The sequence below is a fragment of the Balaenoptera musculus genome, chromosome 7, assembly GCF_009873245.2.
Source record: "Balaenoptera musculus isolate JJ_BM4_2016_0621 chromosome 7, mBalMus1.pri.v3, whole genome shotgun sequence".
NCBI lineage: Eukaryota > Metazoa > Chordata > Mammalia > Artiodactyla > Balaenopteridae > Balaenoptera > Balaenoptera musculus.
The window spans coordinates 24,350,929-24,372,849 of NC_045791.1; the positions used below are offsets into that span (position 1 = coordinate 24,350,929).

The 21,921-nt window shown below is 34.8% G+C and overlaps 1 protein-coding gene across 1 annotated transcript in view; it reads right to left on the minus strand.

The window, feature by feature from the left end:
* LRP1B (LDL receptor related protein 1B) overlaps positions 1 to 21,921 on the minus strand; it is a 1,897,582-nt gene that overhangs the window by 85,885 nt on the left and 1,789,776 nt on the right. Inside the window, exons 80-82 of the mRNA XM_036857483.1 lie at positions 9,851 to 9,967; positions 7,960 to 8,133; positions 6,225 to 6,350 (exon numbers count right to left, since the gene is read on the minus strand). Coding sequence (XP_036713378.1) covers positions 6,225 to 6,350; positions 7,960 to 8,133; positions 9,851 to 9,967 — 417 coding nt within the window. The remainder of the gene's footprint in view (positions 1 to 6,224; positions 6,351 to 7,959; positions 8,134 to 9,850; positions 9,968 to 21,921) is intronic.

Consider the following 21,921-nt stretch of genomic DNA (forward strand, 5'->3'; position numbering starts at 1 on the left):
TTACTGTACAGTATTGTATAGAGTACAGTAGTACAGTGTCTTTATTTCAAGCCCAGGATGTCCGGAAGCAAGTGTAAAAGCAGCGGTGATGTAGCTGGTACTGAATGTCAGGCATGAGTGAAATTGCAGCCTGCCCTCCGTCTCCTGTTGCTGAAGATCCTTCAGCTCTACCATCTCCACCTCTTCTCCCTACTCCAGTCAGTAACTCTTCTTGCCTGTTCACTCGATGCCAGCTCCTGTATGCCAGCTGTTATACTGTACTACTGTACTTTTCAAGGTACTGCACTGTAAGATTAAAAATGTTTTCTCTATTTTTTTGTGTTTGTTTTTTATGTATTATTTGTGTAAAATTATTATAAACCTATTTCAGTACGGTACTATATAGCTGATTGTGTTAGTTGGGTACCTAGGCTAACTTTGTTTTACTTACAAACAAATTGGACTTATGAACATGCTCTCTGAATGCAACTCGTTTGTATGTAGGGAGTATATATGTAGTATGTATAGTGCATATATATAGTATAGTGTGCATATACAAAAACATATATACATATAATTTTTAGTATAGGGAAACATTTAAATGAAAAGATACTCTTTGATGTATATCCTTATCAACTATATATTAACACACAAAACTAAAAATTACTTAGATTTGATACAAGATGGTGATAAAACAGTGTCAGAAACATTTATTTCCATATATAAAATAATTAGGCACAATCTGCCTATATAATACATTTTGGCCGAGAGAAAGAAAGGATGGTCATTCCTTGGGGTCACAAAATCATTTTTAAAAACATGATGAGTCTGGGGCTTCCCTGGTGGCGCAGTGGTTGAGAATCTGCCTGCTAATGCAGGGGTCACGGGTTCGAGCCCTGGTCTGGGAAGATCCCACATGCCGCGGAGCAGCTGGGCCCGTGAGCCACAACTACTGAGCCTGTGCGTCTGGAGCCTGTGCTCCGCAACAAGACAGGCCGCGATAGTGAGAGGCCCACGCACCACGATGAAGAGTGGCCCCCGCTTGCCGCAACTAGAGAAAGCCCTAGCACAGAAACGAAGACCCAACATAGCAATCAATCAATCAATCAATCAATCAATCAATCTTTAAAAAAAAAAAACAAAACAGATGAGTCTGATTTATCATCAAGATTGATTTGGAATCATTTTCCATATTATTTTTCTGTATGTGTAGACATGGCCTTGCTCCATTAGAAATACTGCTCTACATAGAGCAGGACATAATGTCCACTGGAACAAAGACAATTGACAATATTTTAAGAAGCATTCTATTCAAAAAATACCTTTTTCTAAAGTCATGCTTATTTTATATGAAATAAGATAAAATCAAAACAGTCTATATTCTTCACTCAAGATGCATTGGCACAGACATAACAGAAGCTTGAATAATTATCACTGCAATAATCACAAAAACATCTTAAAGAGCCTCAGTGACTTCAAATGACAATAATTCAAGTATCATAACCACTGTCATAAACAGAGACTATCTATCAGCAGTGTCAGACAAATTTCGAGATTTTCGGCATTGCAGTTTCCAATACTTAGTCATGTAGGGAGGTTTCAGGTTGGCATTACTAAAGTCTGCATTTGTAATATGAAGGACTCTCTCATGAGGCACTATATACACAGAGTATAAAGAAAATGACAGTTGATGTAGTGAGACCTGTTTTTAAGTCCTAGTTCTGCCCCTTACTAGGCATACAAATTAACCTATCTGAGCCTTAGTTATTTCTACTTTAAGATAGCCTTAAGGACAAATGTGCAACTTAACTCATAGGTTTGTTGTGAATATTAAATTAAATAAGAAACTGGAAAGTAAAAGTTAAAATTATAAAACTGTAAATTTTTAAGTATATAAGTATATACCATACACATACACATAAATGAGAACTTGAGTTCTAGCCATACTAGAATAGTACGAGGATGAAGACCTGCGATCTGGGTCTACAAGGTGTATTGTTAAATTTCAACAGGAAATTGAGGAACTTACTAGGTAAATTACCCAGTAACACTCTTATTCAGCATTATGTATTGAGTGCCCATAAGGCGCACTGAGAACACAGCTCACATGGAGTGGCATCTATGAATACCAGAAGGTGAGCGTTGTTGAAACTGAATGAAAGTTACTGTGACTGGACCTGGATTACAGAGTGTGAAGGCAGGAACTGAAAGAGAGAAGTGAATTTAAAGAGATAAGCAGAGTGTCATAGGAGATCCTTGGATGTTGAACTTTGCCCCCATAGCAATGTTAGGTCTTTGAAAAGTCTAAAAAGTCCAAGAATGACTGTACTGGTAGGGGTTAAACTGAAAGCAGGGGGACTATTAGGACTCTGTTTAAATTGTCCAGGCTAGATAAGATGATGGCCTAAAAAAGAGTAATGTGGGATAGATAATGTAGACATATTCTAAAGGTAACTAGAAGATAAAAATCACATCAGAGGGAAAGGAAAAACCAAGGATAATTCTTCAGTTTCTAACACGAGGGCAATAGGACCTGAAGTGTTGTTTTATCTTTGAACATATTAAATTGGAGATACCTATATAAATGCAAGAGGGAATCTCTAGCAAAGAGTTGAATATAGAGGTCACGTTCTCAAGAAAGATCTCGAGTGAAACATGCTTGCTCAGTTTAAAATTTACCAAAACATTTCTAACTCATTCAGCATGAAATATCCTAACTGGAGTTGTGAATGTGAACAAGGAAGATCAATATTTAAGGTATTATGATCACAGCTAGGATTGTTACGGGAGGGCTCATTTTCACCTGTAGATGTTCTGTGTAAAAATACATAGATATTCAAAATCTCTACATGTTAGGACAGGTGCATTTCTATAATGTGCCTCGTTAGGCACCAGAAATTTTAAAAATATAACACTGCCTGCTGAAATGGAAGTAGTGTTACATGCTTTCAAAACCTAACTGTAATAGTTCTATAATGAAAAAGGAAGCTGCTTTTGTCAATAACTAAATCACCTCCAGAAGCCAAGCTCCAGCAATTATAATCAACTATAGGGAAGAGCAGGTGAATAGTTCTCCAAGAATGCATAACATTTGAATTTCAAATTTCTTACATGAAGATTAAAGATACTCAGTGTGCTCATCATTTAACAATAGCAGCTAGAGAAAGGCAAGTAATTATAAAGAGCTGAAAAAGTTGGCTACATCAAATGTTAATGTCAGGAAAAAATTAATTGGCTTTTATCTTCACCAATCAATAATTCTAAAATCCACTTATTTATATTCCTAACCGAAGTGGTCCAAGCCATCCATTAACCAAGGCTCATATATAGAGGCCAGTGTGAATACTTTTTAACACTCAGATTATTTAAAATATAAGATTTCCTTTTAAATTATAAAATAAACACTGAGGAGGTTTCTGTAACCCTGCCTTTCAAGCAGGATTGAAATAGTAAAACTAAAATTTCTAAAAAAGTTTTAGATCGTTGTATATTTAGACAAAATGCTTCCTCATTTAAAACATAAAACTATACAATTTGGTAATAGCTTCATTTTCTTGCTTACTTCATGACAGATTTATTTTAGAGTGCTGTGTGTCTACTTTTTGCAAGGCATTGCGCTAGGCACTTTCTGTATGTTATTTCTAGTATTTCCAATGACTCTGGACATGGGTACTTTGGATGACTTGAAGACACTGGAGTGTATTATGTGATGGATAAGAGTGTGAAATGCCTAGGTCCACCTTAGAGTACCACCATTATTAATTATTGTTAGGCAGTCAATTGAGCCTATCCATACTTCAATTTTTTATCTGTAAAAATAGGGGCAATGACAGTATAATATCATTGGCGTTTTGTGAGGATTAAATGAAATTATATATATATATATATAACATACTTAAAATATGCCTTGCTCAAAAGCCTTCAAGGTATTTATTATTATTACTAGCAGTAGTAGTAGTATTTATTGTTAATCCAATTTTACACAGAAGGAACTGAGACTGAGGCAGTACAGGGCCAAACATATTAGTTAAGTGATAGATCTTGGCTTAATCCAAAGCACCACCTCAGCTCTACTCCAGACCATGTTCTTCCTGTATATTTGTTGATTTTGTATTATTGAATAAATTATTTGCATTAAGCAAAGAGGAAAAAGGGAGGTTATGTAGAAGAGACAGTCTTATTTACTCATAAAAGAAAAACAAGAAAAGCTGTCTGCCACTCGACCATAAGAAAAAAAAAAAACACTTATAATATCTGAACCACTGTAAAAGTCACACTGGTAGCATAAGCTGTGTACTTCTGTGCAGAATACTCATCTCTCTCCCAGGGGTCTCTCCCACCCAAACAATAGTGTAAGTAGACATGGCACATAGGAGGCATCTGTGAGAGCACTGCTTATGGGTATATGTGGAACGAGTGAAAATGAGGCACATCTTCCACAAGGAAGGAGTTGTTGACGTTTTTAAGAATCTGTTTCTGAGATGTTAAGTATAGAATTTGTGACTGTGTCAGAGCAGTGAGTGGAAAATGTACCTGATAATGTTTGAAAGTGTTCATTTAATTCTTTTATTCTACCATCACAATTGAGATCATGGCAACTCTAGTTGGGAGAATTGGTAGAGGAAGGGCGCACCCTAGTACCAGTGACAGCATCCCTTTTCAATGACTGGCACTAAAGTACCCATCCAAAATACCAATCGTGATTCATATTTAGCTCTCCGTTAAGAATGTTCCAACTGCCACCCACAACAGCACTTGGCACATCCTACACACTAACTGGAATAAATGACTCATTATTTTGTTTACAGTCCATGCTTTCATGACTTTTCAGACAGTTTCCTCTGTCTCAGTGTCCTCCTCCTTCATTCCTACTTAATCTAAATACAATCTATCTTTGCAGATCTTGTTCTAATGTCATATTCTATAGGAAATTCTAATCAATTCTCTAACTGGATAATCATCTAATTCCTCATAATAGTATAAAGTCTGTCTCTTTTGTGGCTTATATCACTATTCACATAAGTATTTATCGGTGTTTGTGTCATTCATCATTTCATCTTTTCAACCTCTTCCGCTTTGCATATCAAATGCTTAAAAATACATATTAAATGAAAGAGCTGTGACAGTTTTAGACACTGAGTGCCTTTGGAAAGGCAAAAGTCTTCAGCTGGCATAACCCCCAGCAGAGAACAATGAGACAATGATATGGGGGTAGAGATGCTGACCGAGGGCAAAGACACTGTGTTTACATGAGGAGTTCATTCAAACAGAGAAATACAACCGGTAGGAAGCCCTGCTATGAAGAGATCCTAAGTGTGTATCTCATTGGAAAAATGTTTGCTGTGACCCTCAAGTGATTTTTGGAGCACTGCATTTTTGTCTGTGACATAAAATTAATGTGTTGATTTTCTTTTCTCTTAGTAGCATTTTTTCCCATTATGGCTAATGTCTTGAATATGGGGAAGCTTATTGAAAGTCTGCCTGGATATCCAAGAGACATCTCTTTCCCTTTCCCATCACATTATTTTCAGTTTTGATTTTTTTCATTTGATTTTTTCTGTTTTGCTATTTAATACATACTAGCATCTGAAATAATGTTTCAAGTTTTTAAATGTTTGTTCCAACCTCTAGCTTCTAAAATATAAACTTCTTGAATGAAGAAATATTTTCAGTTTTGTTTCTAACTTAGTCCTTTGTTTCTAAATCAGTGTTATGCTTTGCTCACAAGCCCTCAAAATATTTAGTAGTAGTAGTAGTAGTAGTAGTAGTATTTACTGTTAATCAAATTTTACACAGAGGAAACTAAGATTTATTTTCTAAATTAATCATCAGTTTCTAAATTAGTGTTGGCACCCAAAACATATATAAAGTTGCTAAATGAATAAATGGATTTGGGAGTTGGGTTTAAACTAATAGCAGAATGGCACCATCAGAAATATCATTATCTTTACTGATACAGGAGCTATATAAACAGGTCTCTTGATCCTGTGTGTGACATCAAAGTTCTTAATCTAGTCTTCGATGCATAGTAAGTGCTCAATGCAGCTTTGTGAACAAATGTAGAAAGAACTGACGGAAAGTCACCATCAGAGAAAAGAATAGTTTACACAGGCATTCAAGAACCAGCGATATCATGGAAATGATATCAGTGATGACTGAGTAGCTATTACTGCTCAGTTTCAGTAGTTGTGAACATTTACTGTACACAGTAATTCATTATTTACAGAATAATGAAGTTTACCTACCTAACAGGCTGTCATCATTGCAGGTGCCATTAATTAAATATTTTCCTTCTGGGCACACACAGGTGGCCCCGGAGGGATTCAGCAAACAGAGGAATTCACATGTTAGATCCGAGCATGGATTGGGTACTGATCAAAACAAAACAAAAGAAAAAAGAAACACATAACTATAAATACAATAGGTTTCAAAAACATAAAATTCAATAAGGTGAAATGACGAATTAGCAATGTTGAAAAGAAATAACATCAAATTTTTACTGGGAGTATCTTATTTCAATATTCCAATTCTCCTTTATAGATGAAAAGAAATTACTACCCAACATTTATCATTAATAGAAACTTTACCCTACTTTACATTTCCCATGAGGGAGAATAAACTATTCAAGCACCTACTTTGTCACTTTTCCTTTGGCAAATTTAGGTAGTTTCAAAACTGGTTTAACAGACAGAAACAGCACCCCCCCTTCCCGGTATTTACAAAGGCTTAAAATCCATATGTAGTTGTCTGTCAGAACACAAACAAAACATGACTTTTTTCCCTAAAAAACATGTTTAATATGGTGTCCTTTCCATCAGATAGGAGTTTGTGTGCATGGATAAATGGGTACCACATTTATTTTTGTCTATATTTCTATCCAGTCGGTATCCTCTGCAGCCACAGCTGCTGCGTGGCTTTTCATGCAGGATCTGTCATTAGAATGAAACAGAAATGGTATCTAGGTAGTGAAATGGTGACTATGAAAGTGGCTTTCATTCTGTAAAAACCACTAATGAAACACCTATTATACTTAGGGCAGACTTTTATTTATTTATTTTTTATGAAGGTGGAAATATTTGACTATGAATATGAATCAAACAGAACTAGAGGATGAGAGGGAATGTCCTCATAATAACCTTGGAACCATATGTGCCAGATCATTAGCAAAGAGTAGCAAAACACTGAATAGAATTTCAGGAAGGTTTTAGGGGTATATATGTTGTTTTAATCTGTTTCCAAAACTGATTTGGTAAATATCAATTGTTACCTTTCCAGACCATCATACCAAATGAGGTTAAATCCCTTTTTATTTGTCATAAAGAGTAATTATAAGTAAATCTGAAACAGTTTTTTGAAGGGTGAACTCATACATAAACACAGATCATTAGAATTTCAGCCACATTTTATTCCTTTGTTTTTCGATATTTTTTATGGCTGTGTTTGAAACAGATCTTTCAAAATAACTATGTCAATTATTTATCTATTTTTTTCTAGGAGAGAAAGTAACAATAAAAATCATAAACCATGAGAGAAAATACAACCCTTGGGAACAGTTCTCCCCAGATACCTTTAAAGATGAAATGTTAAAGCTATGATTTTTACTTGGTTATCAGTGAGTGAAAAAGGCTAATGACAAATTTCCTTACTTGCGTGGTTTATCTATAGACCCACAAGGTTTTATTAAGAATTTAGAAAAAACAAAATAAGAGACAAATTTTTATAACAAAGTTAATTCTAATTCCAAGAAAATACAAACAAATCCTGAAATTTTCATACCTGTTTTAGCAAAAATAGCAACTATTGCATTATTTATTTCTTGTCTTTGGTAATTTGAAAAGTCTGGTGATATCAAAATTAAAGTGACTTAACTTATTGGGGTTAAGCCATGAATAGAGTTAAGAATTTAAAAATACTTTATTTTGAGAGTCATAAGAAAGAAACTTTGCCAATATAGACAATAGCATAAAATATTATACTTACAGTCTAGTTGTTTATAGCGATGAGAAATCAAAACACCTTTTGTTTTATCAACATCTAAAGCTAGGTACTCTACTGAACCATGGCCAAATTTTTGTACTCGAAATACACCATTTTTAGGTCCTGCTCCATATATATAATCTTCGAAGACATCAATCCTGTGTGGATGTAACAAGCCTAGAATTTTTAAAAAATGGAGCTGTAAGGGTTGCAATATAAATACTCAGACTTAAGAAAACTAAGTTTATCCAAGATCATATAGAAAATTGTATTCCTGTTCATAAAAAACCTTTCAGAATTAGAATGTTTTTAATATTAGCTGTAATGTTGTTAGGATTAATTTATTAGCAGTAGAAATATGTGAGATATTAAACTTGTCACTCAGAACATAAAAAACACTTCCATCATCACTTTAATCATCATCACCATCACAAAGCATTGGCTAGGGGACTTATTATACACAGTAATATTTTCTGCTGTACAGTTTGCAAACAACAACAACAAAAAGCCTACAGGCCAATGTTATCCATTGCTCAAAACCAGGAATTTACAAAATTATCATTTTGTGTTCTGTATAAAATTAGTGGTCAAATTAGATTACCTGAATGACAATTTTATCAATCAATCATGAACTGATTTTAAACAGTAAAATCCTCCTCCAAAATTTGGCATTACTATTATCTGTTTTAGAAATGGGGTTAAGAAAACAAACTGGCAAATGGTAATCATACATATGACTAGTATGGCTGATAAGAATAGTAATAATAATAATAATAATAATAACAATTTTTCATAGTTTACAAAATGGCTATTATTTGAGAGAATTTATAAAAATATAACTTTTGGTACTGAAATTTAAACAAGTAAAATAACAACATTTATATTTCACTTATTATCTAAAGGTTGTAAAACATAAAATGCCTTTTAACATATATTTTCCTTCAATGTTCCTTGAAATAGTAAAATGTACACTTAAGCTAAAACAGGTAAATTTTGCAATCAATTACATGAATACGGAATTTTCTTCCATCTAGGGTTATCATACAAAAAACACACACTTCCAGTAAAGACACAGTGAAAGTTCAATGCAATTATTTTTCTTGAAACTTCTCTGCTTTTGTTTTTAAAAAAAAAAGGAAGCAAAGCAATATTCAGTAAATAAAATATGTAAATATAAAAACCTCAAGTATATATTGTGAACAATTGGTGTTAAATAGGTAAGCGGTTTTGGTAGGAAAGGAAAAGAAGCACAGAAGGGAAATCAATTAGTTTCATCAGAAAGAACTGAGACTGCCAGGCAAAAAAAGTGCGAGGCACAGAAAGGAGTCAAAAATGAGAGTGAAAAATAGGAGGTAGACACAGAGATGGAGATACAAAAAGGGTGCCACAAAAGAAGAGCACACGTAGATTCTGCAGTCACTTGTGTGAGAGGTAAGTTGTCATTTTTACATATTGCTTTTCACATGGATGAGAATATCCCTATCAACTACCTAAAATAATAATTTTTATTATGATGTTTTACTGTATACAATAACTCATTTCCTACTCATCACTGCAATTTGAAATAAAAATTAGCATTCACAGGCACTAATATCGACTACTTGAAGTGTCCTGCTCAGAATAGAATATCCACGGAAGCAACAAACAGAATGAATATTTTTTGAATCCGTGTAGCAATGAACCACGTTTGTTCTAGAGTCAAGAAGTTCTTCTGGCCTGGCCTCTTTGTTATTCTAGTAAGAATGAAAATTGTAATGAATAGTAAGAGCTGTAAGTTGAAAAGAGAAAGAATTTGAGGAAATACAGAATGTAAAGCTTTCATACTTATATTTATGTATCATTATTTAATACTTTCAGTGATAATTAAAAGCAAAAACAAGAGCACTTCACAAACCTTGTTTGCTGCTGACAGAGATTACTGAATCAGAGCCGTCATATAGAACGCTGCCAATAACAGAGAGCTCAAGGTCAGCCCAGTATATCCGTTCACTGAAATGATCCACGGCCAGACCTGCAAAATCAATACACACAGACAAATAACAGCAATACACTTGAGATTATTTAAAATTATGTTTCTGCTCTTTTAATGTCTTAATTGACATTTTTCTTCAAACATCTTAGAAATTACCCAGTCTATATCACAGTAGTGCAAAAATCAGAAAAACTGATATAGCTTAATCCCTATCTGAAATACATGTGTATAGATTACATAGAATTTATTTAATAAACTGTGGCAAAAAAATCTTACTTCACATAGGGAAAGCTACCCTAAATATCTTTCCTTTCTACACTTCTTTCTTAATTATGGTTATTTTCTAAAAGAATTTCCCATGATACTTTCATCATTTAAATCACTTACCCAACCATTAGTTAAAATAATTCAGTGTAATTAGTTATATTTTGAATCTTTTCATGAAGGTGCATTTCTCAGAATAGAAAAGGTTCATGGGCCTAATCATAAGATATTTTCACCCATTTGGAGTTAGTCTATAGTGTTATGAAACACCTGTGTGCAGGCTGAAGTATAAACTGACTAAAGATTGATGTTTATAGTAGGGAAGAATGAATAGTAAATTCCTTAATTAAGGTTCTAGTTGTATTGATACTTAAATTTTTCACTCTGTTTTTCTAGTCTAATCATTAATTTGCTCTGAGACTGTTTGTCTTTCCTTATATCATCAGTATCTGTTAGTGAATACCAATGGACTAACATAATATGTAGTAAAAAATCATGTTTTGCTCTTTATTCAAGTTTTTATTTTGTATTTCATGTGATTGGAGTCTAGCCAGTGTCTTCTTGCACAAATATCAACACATAATACCTTAAGTAAACTTCATTCAGTATAGAAGAGTAAAATCTATGACATATGAATTATATAACAAATCCTCACTGCTATAGATATTCAATTTTTACGACATAGTTAGTCTTTAGATATGACATACTTTGATAGTACAATGCAATCAAAATACCTTTGGCACCTGAATGCTAAAGAGCTTTCTGAATCAGCTCATTCAAGAAAAAAACCGAGGTACCTCTCAACGGCAAGGCAACTGAATGAAAAGTATTTTCGAGTTTACACTAATTGTATTCCTGTGTAGATGGGCCAAGATTAACAATCAAAATGAAAGCATATCATGGTGAAAATCATTTGGGAATAATTCTTCAGTTCAGTATGTAGATCTATCCCAAATGTAATCAAACTAAATATAAATATTTCTCCTCAAGTAGAATATAAAGATGTTGTATGCCCAATCAGCCTCTGAGAAATGAGTTAACAATTAAAACAAGTGGGCCATGTTTTACTAGTTTCTGCTCAATGATTAATTTGTTATTTGGAGTTATGCTGGGAATTAGGTTTTTGTTTCTTCATGTATAATTATGGGTAACATGAACCATAAAACGATCCAGCTTCCTGCTGCCACCATTCTATTTCAAAAAGGTTATCTCAGAAAGATTGAAAACGCTTTTCTTTCTTTTCCACCGGTGTAATACAATACTACATACTAGTACTTGGCAGTGTATGGTGCAAGGGAGGAGCTTTTTTATAAAAAGCTGTTCCCAACATAATGGGTCTCTACATTTGAATATTAAATTTGTTAATCATAGAAAAGAAGAAAACAATGGGTGTGTAATCTAATTTAATTACCAATATTGTTTCCTCAGATTCAGCAGCAGTAAAAATTTCTCAAACGTGTCATACATTGCATTGTTAGTCTAGGCTTAAGATAAACACATCTTTATCAACTCCAGTCCCATACCGTACTATTTTGGATGGAATTACATCTAGATAAAAATTATATAACAAAGCTTTTAGATGAGTGGGATTTATATTCCCCCACATCCACAAATCAATGATTTTGATTTTTCCTTAAGCCCTTTAATAAAACAGAGAGTCTTTTAAATTAAAAAGTTAAAAAAGGAATCAACTTACTTTTTTGTTATAGCGATGAGTCAAGTTTATATGAAAGAACAAGTTCATTTCTATATCTTTAAAAAAATCACATCTATTTTTTGTCTTTAATAAAGAAGCAATAATAAAATGGGGGAAAAAATCAATTCCCAGGAAAGTTATTCTTATCTGAACTGGGAATGGTGAATATTTGGAACCAAGTCGTGTAAGCACAGAAGATTTAAAATAAAATGTCATACTTGTTCTAATCAAGCATAATGGAATCACAGTTTGGAAGTGTTATGAAAGATAAAGTCTCAATAAGTTTTAGGAGCACATGATAATGACCCTAATCGTGTATTCATTTTCTTAACATCTCCCATGATATCAAGACTACTGTTACATTTTAGAGATTTTTGAATCTAACTTTTGTTGAACTCTGAAATTTTCCAAGATCCTCCCACTAGTTCCCCTATTTCCACTATCATCTAAAAAGAAGAAAGAAAATGGTAAAATCTTATGAGAAATTACCACAGTACCAATGTGATATTTAAGAGAGAAAACTTGGAGAGAGAAATAAATTAAAATCACTATGTTTTCAGAAAGAGAGAAAAAGATTTTATACATTTTGTGTTAAAGGAAAGTCAAGATTTGTAAGGTAGTAATACCCAACAGGTGTGCACTACCCTATTCTTGATTTAAGAGGTATAAGAGGGGTCTAAAAAACTAAAAATACTTACCACTATGTCAAATTTATTTTTAAAAAATTGTTAAAAGTATTTTTTGAGATAGGTTGCCTACATAGGGTCTTAGATTCCAAACTACATTAAAGTTGTTTTTATACATATATGTATATATATATGTAATATATATATACACACACACACACACACCATACATGCACACACACATACCTACTTATGAGTGTTAGTAAAATAATGTATCAAGGAATTGCAAAATAGTCCTTAAGTTTTTATCTATTTCATTTAATTAGAGATCTTTTGTTGGTCAATGACAAAGAATTTACTGAGTGAATCAAATAATTACGACTGGTCCAGGGCCAGTGTGTACTTGTTTATTCTCTCAGAAACTGCCACGATTTGAGAAGAGGGAAAGGTAACATAAATAAGCTTCTGGATATCAAATAATATGGTATTTAAATCAGACTCATGTAATTCTACATGCCCTTCTACTGCAGGGAAAACTGGAAAGTATCCTTATCTGACACAGAATTCATTAACTCAATACATATTTGTAAGGCAACTCTCTTGCACCATACACTGCCAGGTACTAGTATGTAGCAAAGAATAAAACAGATCATGTTCCTGCTCTCATGGAGCGTCCTACTCAACCACCACACAATTGACTGAATAAGAATATAGATTATGCTTCTTGTATTTAATATAGGGCCTAACAAAACGAAGTGTGCCATTTATTAAAAGAGATCTTAATACCATACCATGGGTTAGAGTGTTAAAAATTGCAGGCATTCATCTCTTCATTCATTCAACATGTAGTCTTAAGCACATACTAATTACAGGCACTATAACATTCTACAGGGAATATAACAAGAATATCCATTATGGTTTTGGTTTAACCTGTTATGGTCTTGCTGGGCACATAGATTATACATTAAGGAGTCAATGATCTACTGTCTCATTAAAGCAGTAGATTATGGAGTATCAAGTATGGAGATAACGAGTGCTTTCAAAGCCCAGAGAACTGAGATATTCTCATGAGTTTGGAAAGGAGGCAATGGCAGTGCTGGTAGTGAGCAAATATAGGGCTGTCTGCGTGGTGGGTTAACTATCCGATCAGTACAATTCCAACCCTAGAATGCACAGAGGTTACATAAAGGGACAGAGACAATTTTCTATCTATTCCTATTGCTGTTCATAATGCCGATATCACCTTTACTCTATTGAAGTACAGAGTATAACCAAATGTACTGCATCCTAGTGCACACAGTCATTCATGGATGCATCAAGGAAAGATAGAATTTCCTATAAACCCCAAATGTAAAGAACAAGATATTACACATGGAGGGAAACAGAGGCATTATTATAGTTACTGATTTCATATAATAACTTCAGAATCAGGTCAAATATTTATAAACATCCACCAATAAAAGAGAGAATATAGGTACGAATAGGTCTAAGATGTTTCTAGGAAGACATAAGCAATGAATGTACTTCCATGTAAGGATATCTTATAGAATATATTTGCATAAGTGCACATGTCCTCCCACATATAACATGTATATATGCATACAGATGCAGAATGACTAACTGCCAGCTTTTCATTGTTACTTTCTAGTAATATGCTATTTATAAAATCTAAATTATCTATTATTTCCTAAAAATCTTCTAAGATTTGTTTTTGACTCATTTGTATATCAATAACATTTGGCATGCCATACTTAAGGGTTATTAAAGATAAAGACAACATTGAGAGATGTTTCTGCTTGATGGAATAAAATCCTGCCTAATAATACAAGACTAGCATTTCCAATATTAAGAAATTCATTTATTAAGCAGGTAGGCATGAAGTAAAGTAATAAATTTTTACATGTGGTGTGTGGATTTTTAAAAATCTTACAGAATTCTAATTGATATACAATAAGAAAATTAATCAAATTAAAAAAATATACTAAATGACATTTTTAAATGTGGATAAAAATAATAATTGGTCCCCTTAAAACTAGTATTGCACCTGTGAGCCACTCAGCACTACAGGACTGGCAGTAGAAATACATTCATGGGACAACTAACTGCTGAACAATCATTGACAGGAAGACACTGGAACTCACCAAAAAAGATACCCCACATCCAAAGACATAGGAGAAGCCGCAATGAAATGGTAGGTAGGGAGCAATCACAATAAAATCAAATCCCATAACTGCTGGGTGGGTGACTTACAAACTGGAGAACAATAATACCACATAAGTCCACCCACTGAGTGAAGCTTCTGAGCCCCACATCAGTCTTCCCAACCTGGGGGTCCGGCAATGGGAGGAGGAATTCCCAGAGAATCAGACTTTGAGGGCTAGCAGGATTTGATTACAGGACTTCGACAGGACTGGGGGAAACAGAGACTCCATTCTTGGAGGGAACACACAAAGTAATGTGAGCATCAGGATCCAGTAGGAAGGAGTAGTGAACCAAAAGGAGACTGAACCAGACCTACCTGCTAGTGTTGGAGGGTCTCCTGCAGAGGCGGGGGGCGGCTGTGGCTCACCGTGGGAACAAGGACACTGGCAGCAGAAGTTCTGGGAAATACTCCTTGGTGTGAGCCCTCCCGGAGTCCGCCATTAGCCCCACCAAAGAGCCTGTAGGCTCCAGTGCTGGGTCGCCTCAGGCCAAAAAGAAACAGGGAGGGGACTCAGCCCCACCCATCAGCAGACAAGCAGATTAAAGTTTTACTGAGATCTGCCCACCAGATCAATACCCAGCTCTACCCACCACCAGTCCCTCCCATCAGGAAGCTTGCACAAGCCTCTTAGATAGCCTCATCCACCAGAGGGCAGACAGCAGAAGCAAGAAGAACTACAATCCTGAAGCCTGTGGAATGAAAACCACATTCACAGAAAGATAGACAAAACGAAAAGGCAGAGGACTATGTACCAGATGAAGGAACAAGATAAAACCCCAGAAAAACAACTAAATGAAGTGGAGATAGGCAGCCTTCCAGAAAAAGAATTCAGAATAATGAGAGTGAAGATGATCCAAGACCTTGGAAAAAGAATGGAGGCAAAGATCAGAAGATGCAAGAAATGTTTAACAAAGACCTAGAAGAATTAAAGACCAAACAAACAGATGAACAATACAGTAACTGAAATGAAAAATCCACTAGAAGGAATCAATAGCAGAATAACTGAGGCAGAAGAACGGATAAGTGACCTGTATGACAGAATGGTGGAATTCACTGCTGCAGAACAGAATAAAGAAAAGAGAATGAAAAGAAATGAAGACAGACTAAGAGACCTTTGGGACAATATTAAACACACCAACATTTGCATTATAGAAATCCCAGGAGAAGAGAGAGAGAAAGGACCCAAGAAAATATTTGAAGAGATCATAGTCGAAAACTTCCCTAATATGGGAAAGGAAATAGCCACCCAAGTACAGGAAGTGCACAGAGTCCCAGGCAGGATAAACCCAAGGAGGAACATCCCGAGACACACAGTAATCAAATTGACAAAAATTAAAGACAAAGAAAAATTATTAAAAGCAACAAGGGAAAAACGACAAATAACATACAAGGGAACTCCCATAGGTTAACAGCTAATTTCTCAGCAGATACTCTACAAGCCAGAATGGAGTGGCACGATATATTTAAAGTGATGAAAGGGAAAAACCTACAACCAAGATTACTCTACCTGGCAAGGATCTCATTCAGATTTGACAAAGAAATCAAAAGCTTTACAGACAAGCAAAAGCTAAGAGAATTCAGCACCACCAAACCAGCTCTACAACAAAGCTAAAAGAACTTCTCCAAGTTCGAAACACAAGAGAAGAAAAGGACCTACAAAACAAACACACAGCACTTAAGAAAATGGTCATAGGAACATACATATCGATAATCACCTTAAATGTGAATGGATTAAATGCTCCAACCAAAAGACACAGGCTCGCTGAATGGATACAAAAACGAGCCATATATATGCTGTCCACAAGAGACCCACTTCAGACCTAGTGACACATAAAGACTGAAAATGAGGGAAAGGAAAAAGATATTCCATACAAATGGAAATCAAAAGAGAGCTGGAGTAGCAATACTCATAGCAGATAAAATAGACTTTAAAATAAAGAATTTTACAAGAGACAAGGAAGGGCACTACATAATGATCAAGGGATCAATCCAAGAAGAAGATATAACAATTATAAATATATATGCACCCAACATAGAAGCACCTCAATACATAAGGTAAATGCTAACAAGCTATAAAAGAGGAAATCAACAGTAACACAATAATAGTGGGGAACACCTCACTTACACCAAGGGACAGATCATCCAGACAGAACATTAATACGGAAACACAACCTTTAAATGACACAATAGACCAGATAGATTTAACTGAATTTATAGGACACTCCTTCCAAAACCAGCAGATTACACTTTCTTCTCAAGTGCACAGAGAACATTCTCCAGGATAGATCACATCTTGGCTCACAAATCAAGCCTCAGTAAATTTAAGAAAATTGAAATCATAGCAATCATCTTTTCTGACCACAATGCTATGAGATTAGAAATCAATTGCAGGGAAAAAAATGTAAAAAACAAACACATGGAGGCTAAACCATACGTTACTAAATTACCAAGAGATCACTGAAGAAATCAAAGAGGAAATCAAAAAATACATAGAGACAAATGACAATGAAAACATGACAATCCAAAACCTATGTGATGCAGCAAAAGCAGTTTTAAGAGGGAAGTTTATAGCAATGAAATCCTACCTCAAGAAACAAGAAAAATCAAATAAACAACCTAACCTTACATCTAAGGGAACTAGAGAAAGAAGAGCAAGCAAAACTCAAAGTTAGTAGAAGGAAAGAAATCATAAAGATCACAGCAGAAATAAATGAAATAGAAACAAAGAAAACAATAGCAAAGATCAATAAAAATAAAAGCTGGTTCTTTGAGAAGATAAACAAAATTGATAAACCATTAGCCAGACTCATCAAGAAAAAGACAGAGAGGATTCAAATCAATAAAATTAGAAATGAAAAAGGAGAAGTTACAACGGACACCGCAGAAATACAAAGCATCCTAAGAGACTACTACAAGAAACTCTACGCCAATAAAATGGACAACCTGGAGAAATGGACAAATTCTTAGAAAGGTATAACCTTCCAAGACTGAAACAGGAAGAAATAAAAAATGTGGACAGACAAATCACAAGTAGTGAAATTGAAACTGTGATTAAAAATCTTCCAGCAAACAAAAGTCCAGGACCAGATGGCCTCACAGGTGAAGTCTATCAAACATTTATAGAAGAGCTAACACCCATCCTCTCAAACTCTTGCAAAAAAATTGCAGAGGAAGGAACACTCCCAAACTCATTCTACGAAGCCACCATCACCCTGATACCAAAATCAAAGATGCTACAAAAAAAGAAAATTACAGACTAATATAGAATAATGAATATAGATGCAAAAATCAACAAAATACTAGTAAAAAGAATCCAAAAACACATTAAAAGGGTCATACATCTTCATCAAGTGGGATTTATCCCAGGAATGCAGGGATTCTTCAATATATGCAAATCAATCAATGTGATACACCATATTAACAAAGGGAAGAATAAAAACCATATGATCATCTCAATGGATGCAAAAAAAGCTTTTGACCAAATTCAACACCCATTTATGATAAAAACTCTCTAGAAAGTGGGCATAGAGGGAACCTACCTCAACATAATAAAGGCCATATACAACAAACCCACAGCAAACATCATTCTCAATGGTGAAAAACTGAAAGCATTTCTTCTAAGATCAGGAACAAGACAAGGATGTCCAGTCTCACCACTACTATTCAACATAGTTTTGGAAGTCCTAGCCACGGCAATCAGAGAAGAAAAAGAAATAGAAGAATACAAATTGGAAAAGAAGAAGTAAAACTGTCACTGTTTGCAGATGACACGATACTATATGTAGAGAATCCTAAAGATGCCACCAGAAAATTACTAGAGCTAATCAATGAATTTGGTAATGTTGCAGGATATAAAATTAATGCACAGAAATCTCTTGCATTCCTATACACTAACAACGAAAGATCAGCAAGAGAAATTAAGGAAACAATCCCATTCACCATTGCAACAAAAAGAATAAAATACCTAGGAATAAACCTACCTAAGGAGATAAAAGACCTGTACTCAGAAAACTATGACCCTGATGAAAGAAATCAAAGGTGACACAAACAGATGGAGAGATATACCATGCTCTTGGATTGGAAGAACCAATGTTGTGAAAATGACTATACTACCCAAAGCAATCTACAGATTCAATGCAATCCCTATCAAATTACCAATGGAATTTTTTACAGAACTAGAACAAAATATTTCACAATTTGTATAGAGACACAAAAGACCCCGAATAGCCAAAGCAATCTTGAGGGGAAAAAACGGAGTTGGAGGAATCAGGCTCCCTGACTTCAGACTATACTACAAAGCTACAGTAATCAAGACAGTATGGTACTGGCACAAAAATAGAAATATAGATCAATGGAACAGGGTAGAAAGCCCAGAGATAAACTCACGCACTTATAAATGCACAACTAATCTATGGCAAAGGAGGCAAGGATATACAATGGAGAGAAGACAGTCTCTTCAGTAAGTGGTGCTGGGAAAACTGGACAGCTACATGTAAAAGAATGAAATTAGAACACTCCCTAACACCATACACAAAAATAAACTCAAAATGGATTCAATACCTAAATGTAAGACTGGACAGTATAAAACTCTTAGAGGAAAACATAGGAAGAACACTCTCTGACATAAATCACAGCAAGATCTTTTTTGACCCACCTCCTAGAGAAATGGAAATAAAAACAAAAATAAACAAATGGGACCTAATGAAACTTAAAAGTCTTTGCACAGCAAAGGAAACTATAAACAAGACAAAAAGACAACCCTTAGAATGGGAGAAGATATTTGCAAACGAATCAATGGACAAAGGATGAATCGCCAAAATATATAAACAACTCATGCAGCTCAATATTAAAAAAACAAACAACCCAATCAATAAATGGGCAGAAGACCTAAACAGACATTTCTCCAAAGAAGACATACAGATGGCCAAGAGGCACATGAAAAACTGCTCAACATCACTAATTATTAGAGAAATGCAAATCAAAACTACAATCACCTCACACTGGTTAGAATGGGCATCATCAGAAAATCTACAAACAACAAATGCTGGAGAGGGTGTGGAGATAAAGGGAACCCTCTTGCACTGTTGGTGGGAATGTAAATTGATACAGCCACTATGGAGAACAATATGGAGGTTCCTTAAAAAACTAAAAGTAGAATTACCATATGACCCAGCAATCCCACTTCTGGGCATATACCCAGAGAAAACCATAATTCAAAAAGACACATGCACCCCAATGTTCATTGCAGCACTATTTACAATAGCCAGGTCATGGAAGCAAGCTAAATGCCCACTGACAGATGAATGGATAAAGAAGATGTGGTACATATATACAATGGAATATTACTCAGCCATAAAAAGGAACAAAATTGGGTCATTTGTAGAGACGCAGATGGACCTAGAGACTGTCATACAGAGTGAAGTAAGTCAGAAAGAGAAAAACAAAGATCATATGTTAACGTATATATGTGGAATCTAGAATAATGATACAGATGAACCAGTTTGTAGGCAGAAATAGAGACACAGAGGTAGAGAACAAATGTATGGACACCAAGGGGGGAAAGTAGGGGGGGGGTGGTGGTATTGGTGGGATGAATTGGGAGATTGGGTTTGACATATATACACTAATATGTATAAAATAGATAACTAATAAGAACCTGCTGTATAAAAATAAAATAAAATTAAAAAAAAAAAAAAAGAAATACCTTCACGGGCCAGATGCCATCAAAAAAAAAAAATTCATGTTATGGAGTTATGGTGGACAAGGTACAAATGCAAGGCTCTAGTACGTGGCATATTATTTCTATAATTATTCTTAGCCTCTTAGGTATTCAAGAAATTATACCAATCAATTACATTGGCTTTAACTTCTGATATAAATGAATTGTTATAAATTCTCGGTAAGGTAAATATTATCATATGTATTTTATAAATAAGAACATTGGTGCTGAAAAGTTTATGCAGGTTGCTCAATTTTAACTCAAGCCTATATAAATGGAAGGCTTATACTCTTTCTACGACTCCATATTTCTTCTGTCTAATACACTATGCTATGCCCTGTAGGGTATACCATCTTCCTTTTGAAACTTTTCTGTCAGCTATTATGGCACTGAATTCTGTTGCTTTGCTCCTATTGCTCAAACACCTCTGTAGTCTTTATTTTTGATCTTGACTCTTCTGAATATAAGCATCTCACACATTTCTACCCTAAGAAGCCTCTCTGTTTTCTCCTCCCTTGTCTATCTTAACTCCAGCAACTTTAAATCATCAGTTTTCTATTGCCAGTTCTCCGAACTAAGTTTCTAGTTCTGCTTTGAGCTCCAGAACTAAAATCTCCAATTTTCTGTGAGATATCTCCATCTGATTGACTTAGGTTGGTCATGTCCACAACTACAACACATGATAGCAAGGAAATAACACTCCCTTCATAAATAAATTTCCCAAGAATGCCTGTCTCAGATTCCCTCATAAGAACCCTCAGATAGGCAATTCTATACATTGCTTCCTGAGTCATTTTTTAAAATGAAAATAATGTTATGTATACTATGACTATGTAAGATGTTAACATCAGAGAAGCTTTTTTAAAATCAATTGTCCAACTTTTCTACTAGAAGTCTAAAATTAGTTAAAAATAAAGAAGTTAAGAAAAAGAAATACAAAGTTCTTTAAAAAATAAAATAGTGTTTGAGCAGATCATGCCACTTTCCTCAAAATCCCCAGTGGCTTGCTTCCCTTAAATCTAGAATAGAATCCAGTCCTTATCAGTGTGTTCCAGGTCCTGGAGGATCTGACTCTGGTCACCTTGTCACTCTCACATCTACTATTCTCCCGAGTTGATCATATGCTTCTAGGCATACAGCCATCCCTTGGTGTCCGCAGGGGATTGGTTATAGGATCCCCCATGAATATCAAAACCTGCGAACGCTCAAGTCCTTTATATAAAATGGCATGTTATACTCAGCCCTCAGTATCTGTGGGTTCAGTAAATTCAACCTACCATGGATACGGAGCGCCAACTGTCCTAACATTATTGCTGTTTCTTACACATGCTAAGTTCATTCCTAACTCATAATTTGCCATTCTGTCTACTTGGAAAGCTCTTTCCTCACATAATCACATAGTTTGCTATCTCTCTTTATTCAGTCATCTTCTCAAATATCACCTTTCTAGAGATGACTACTTTGATAATCGTAACTAAAATAGTA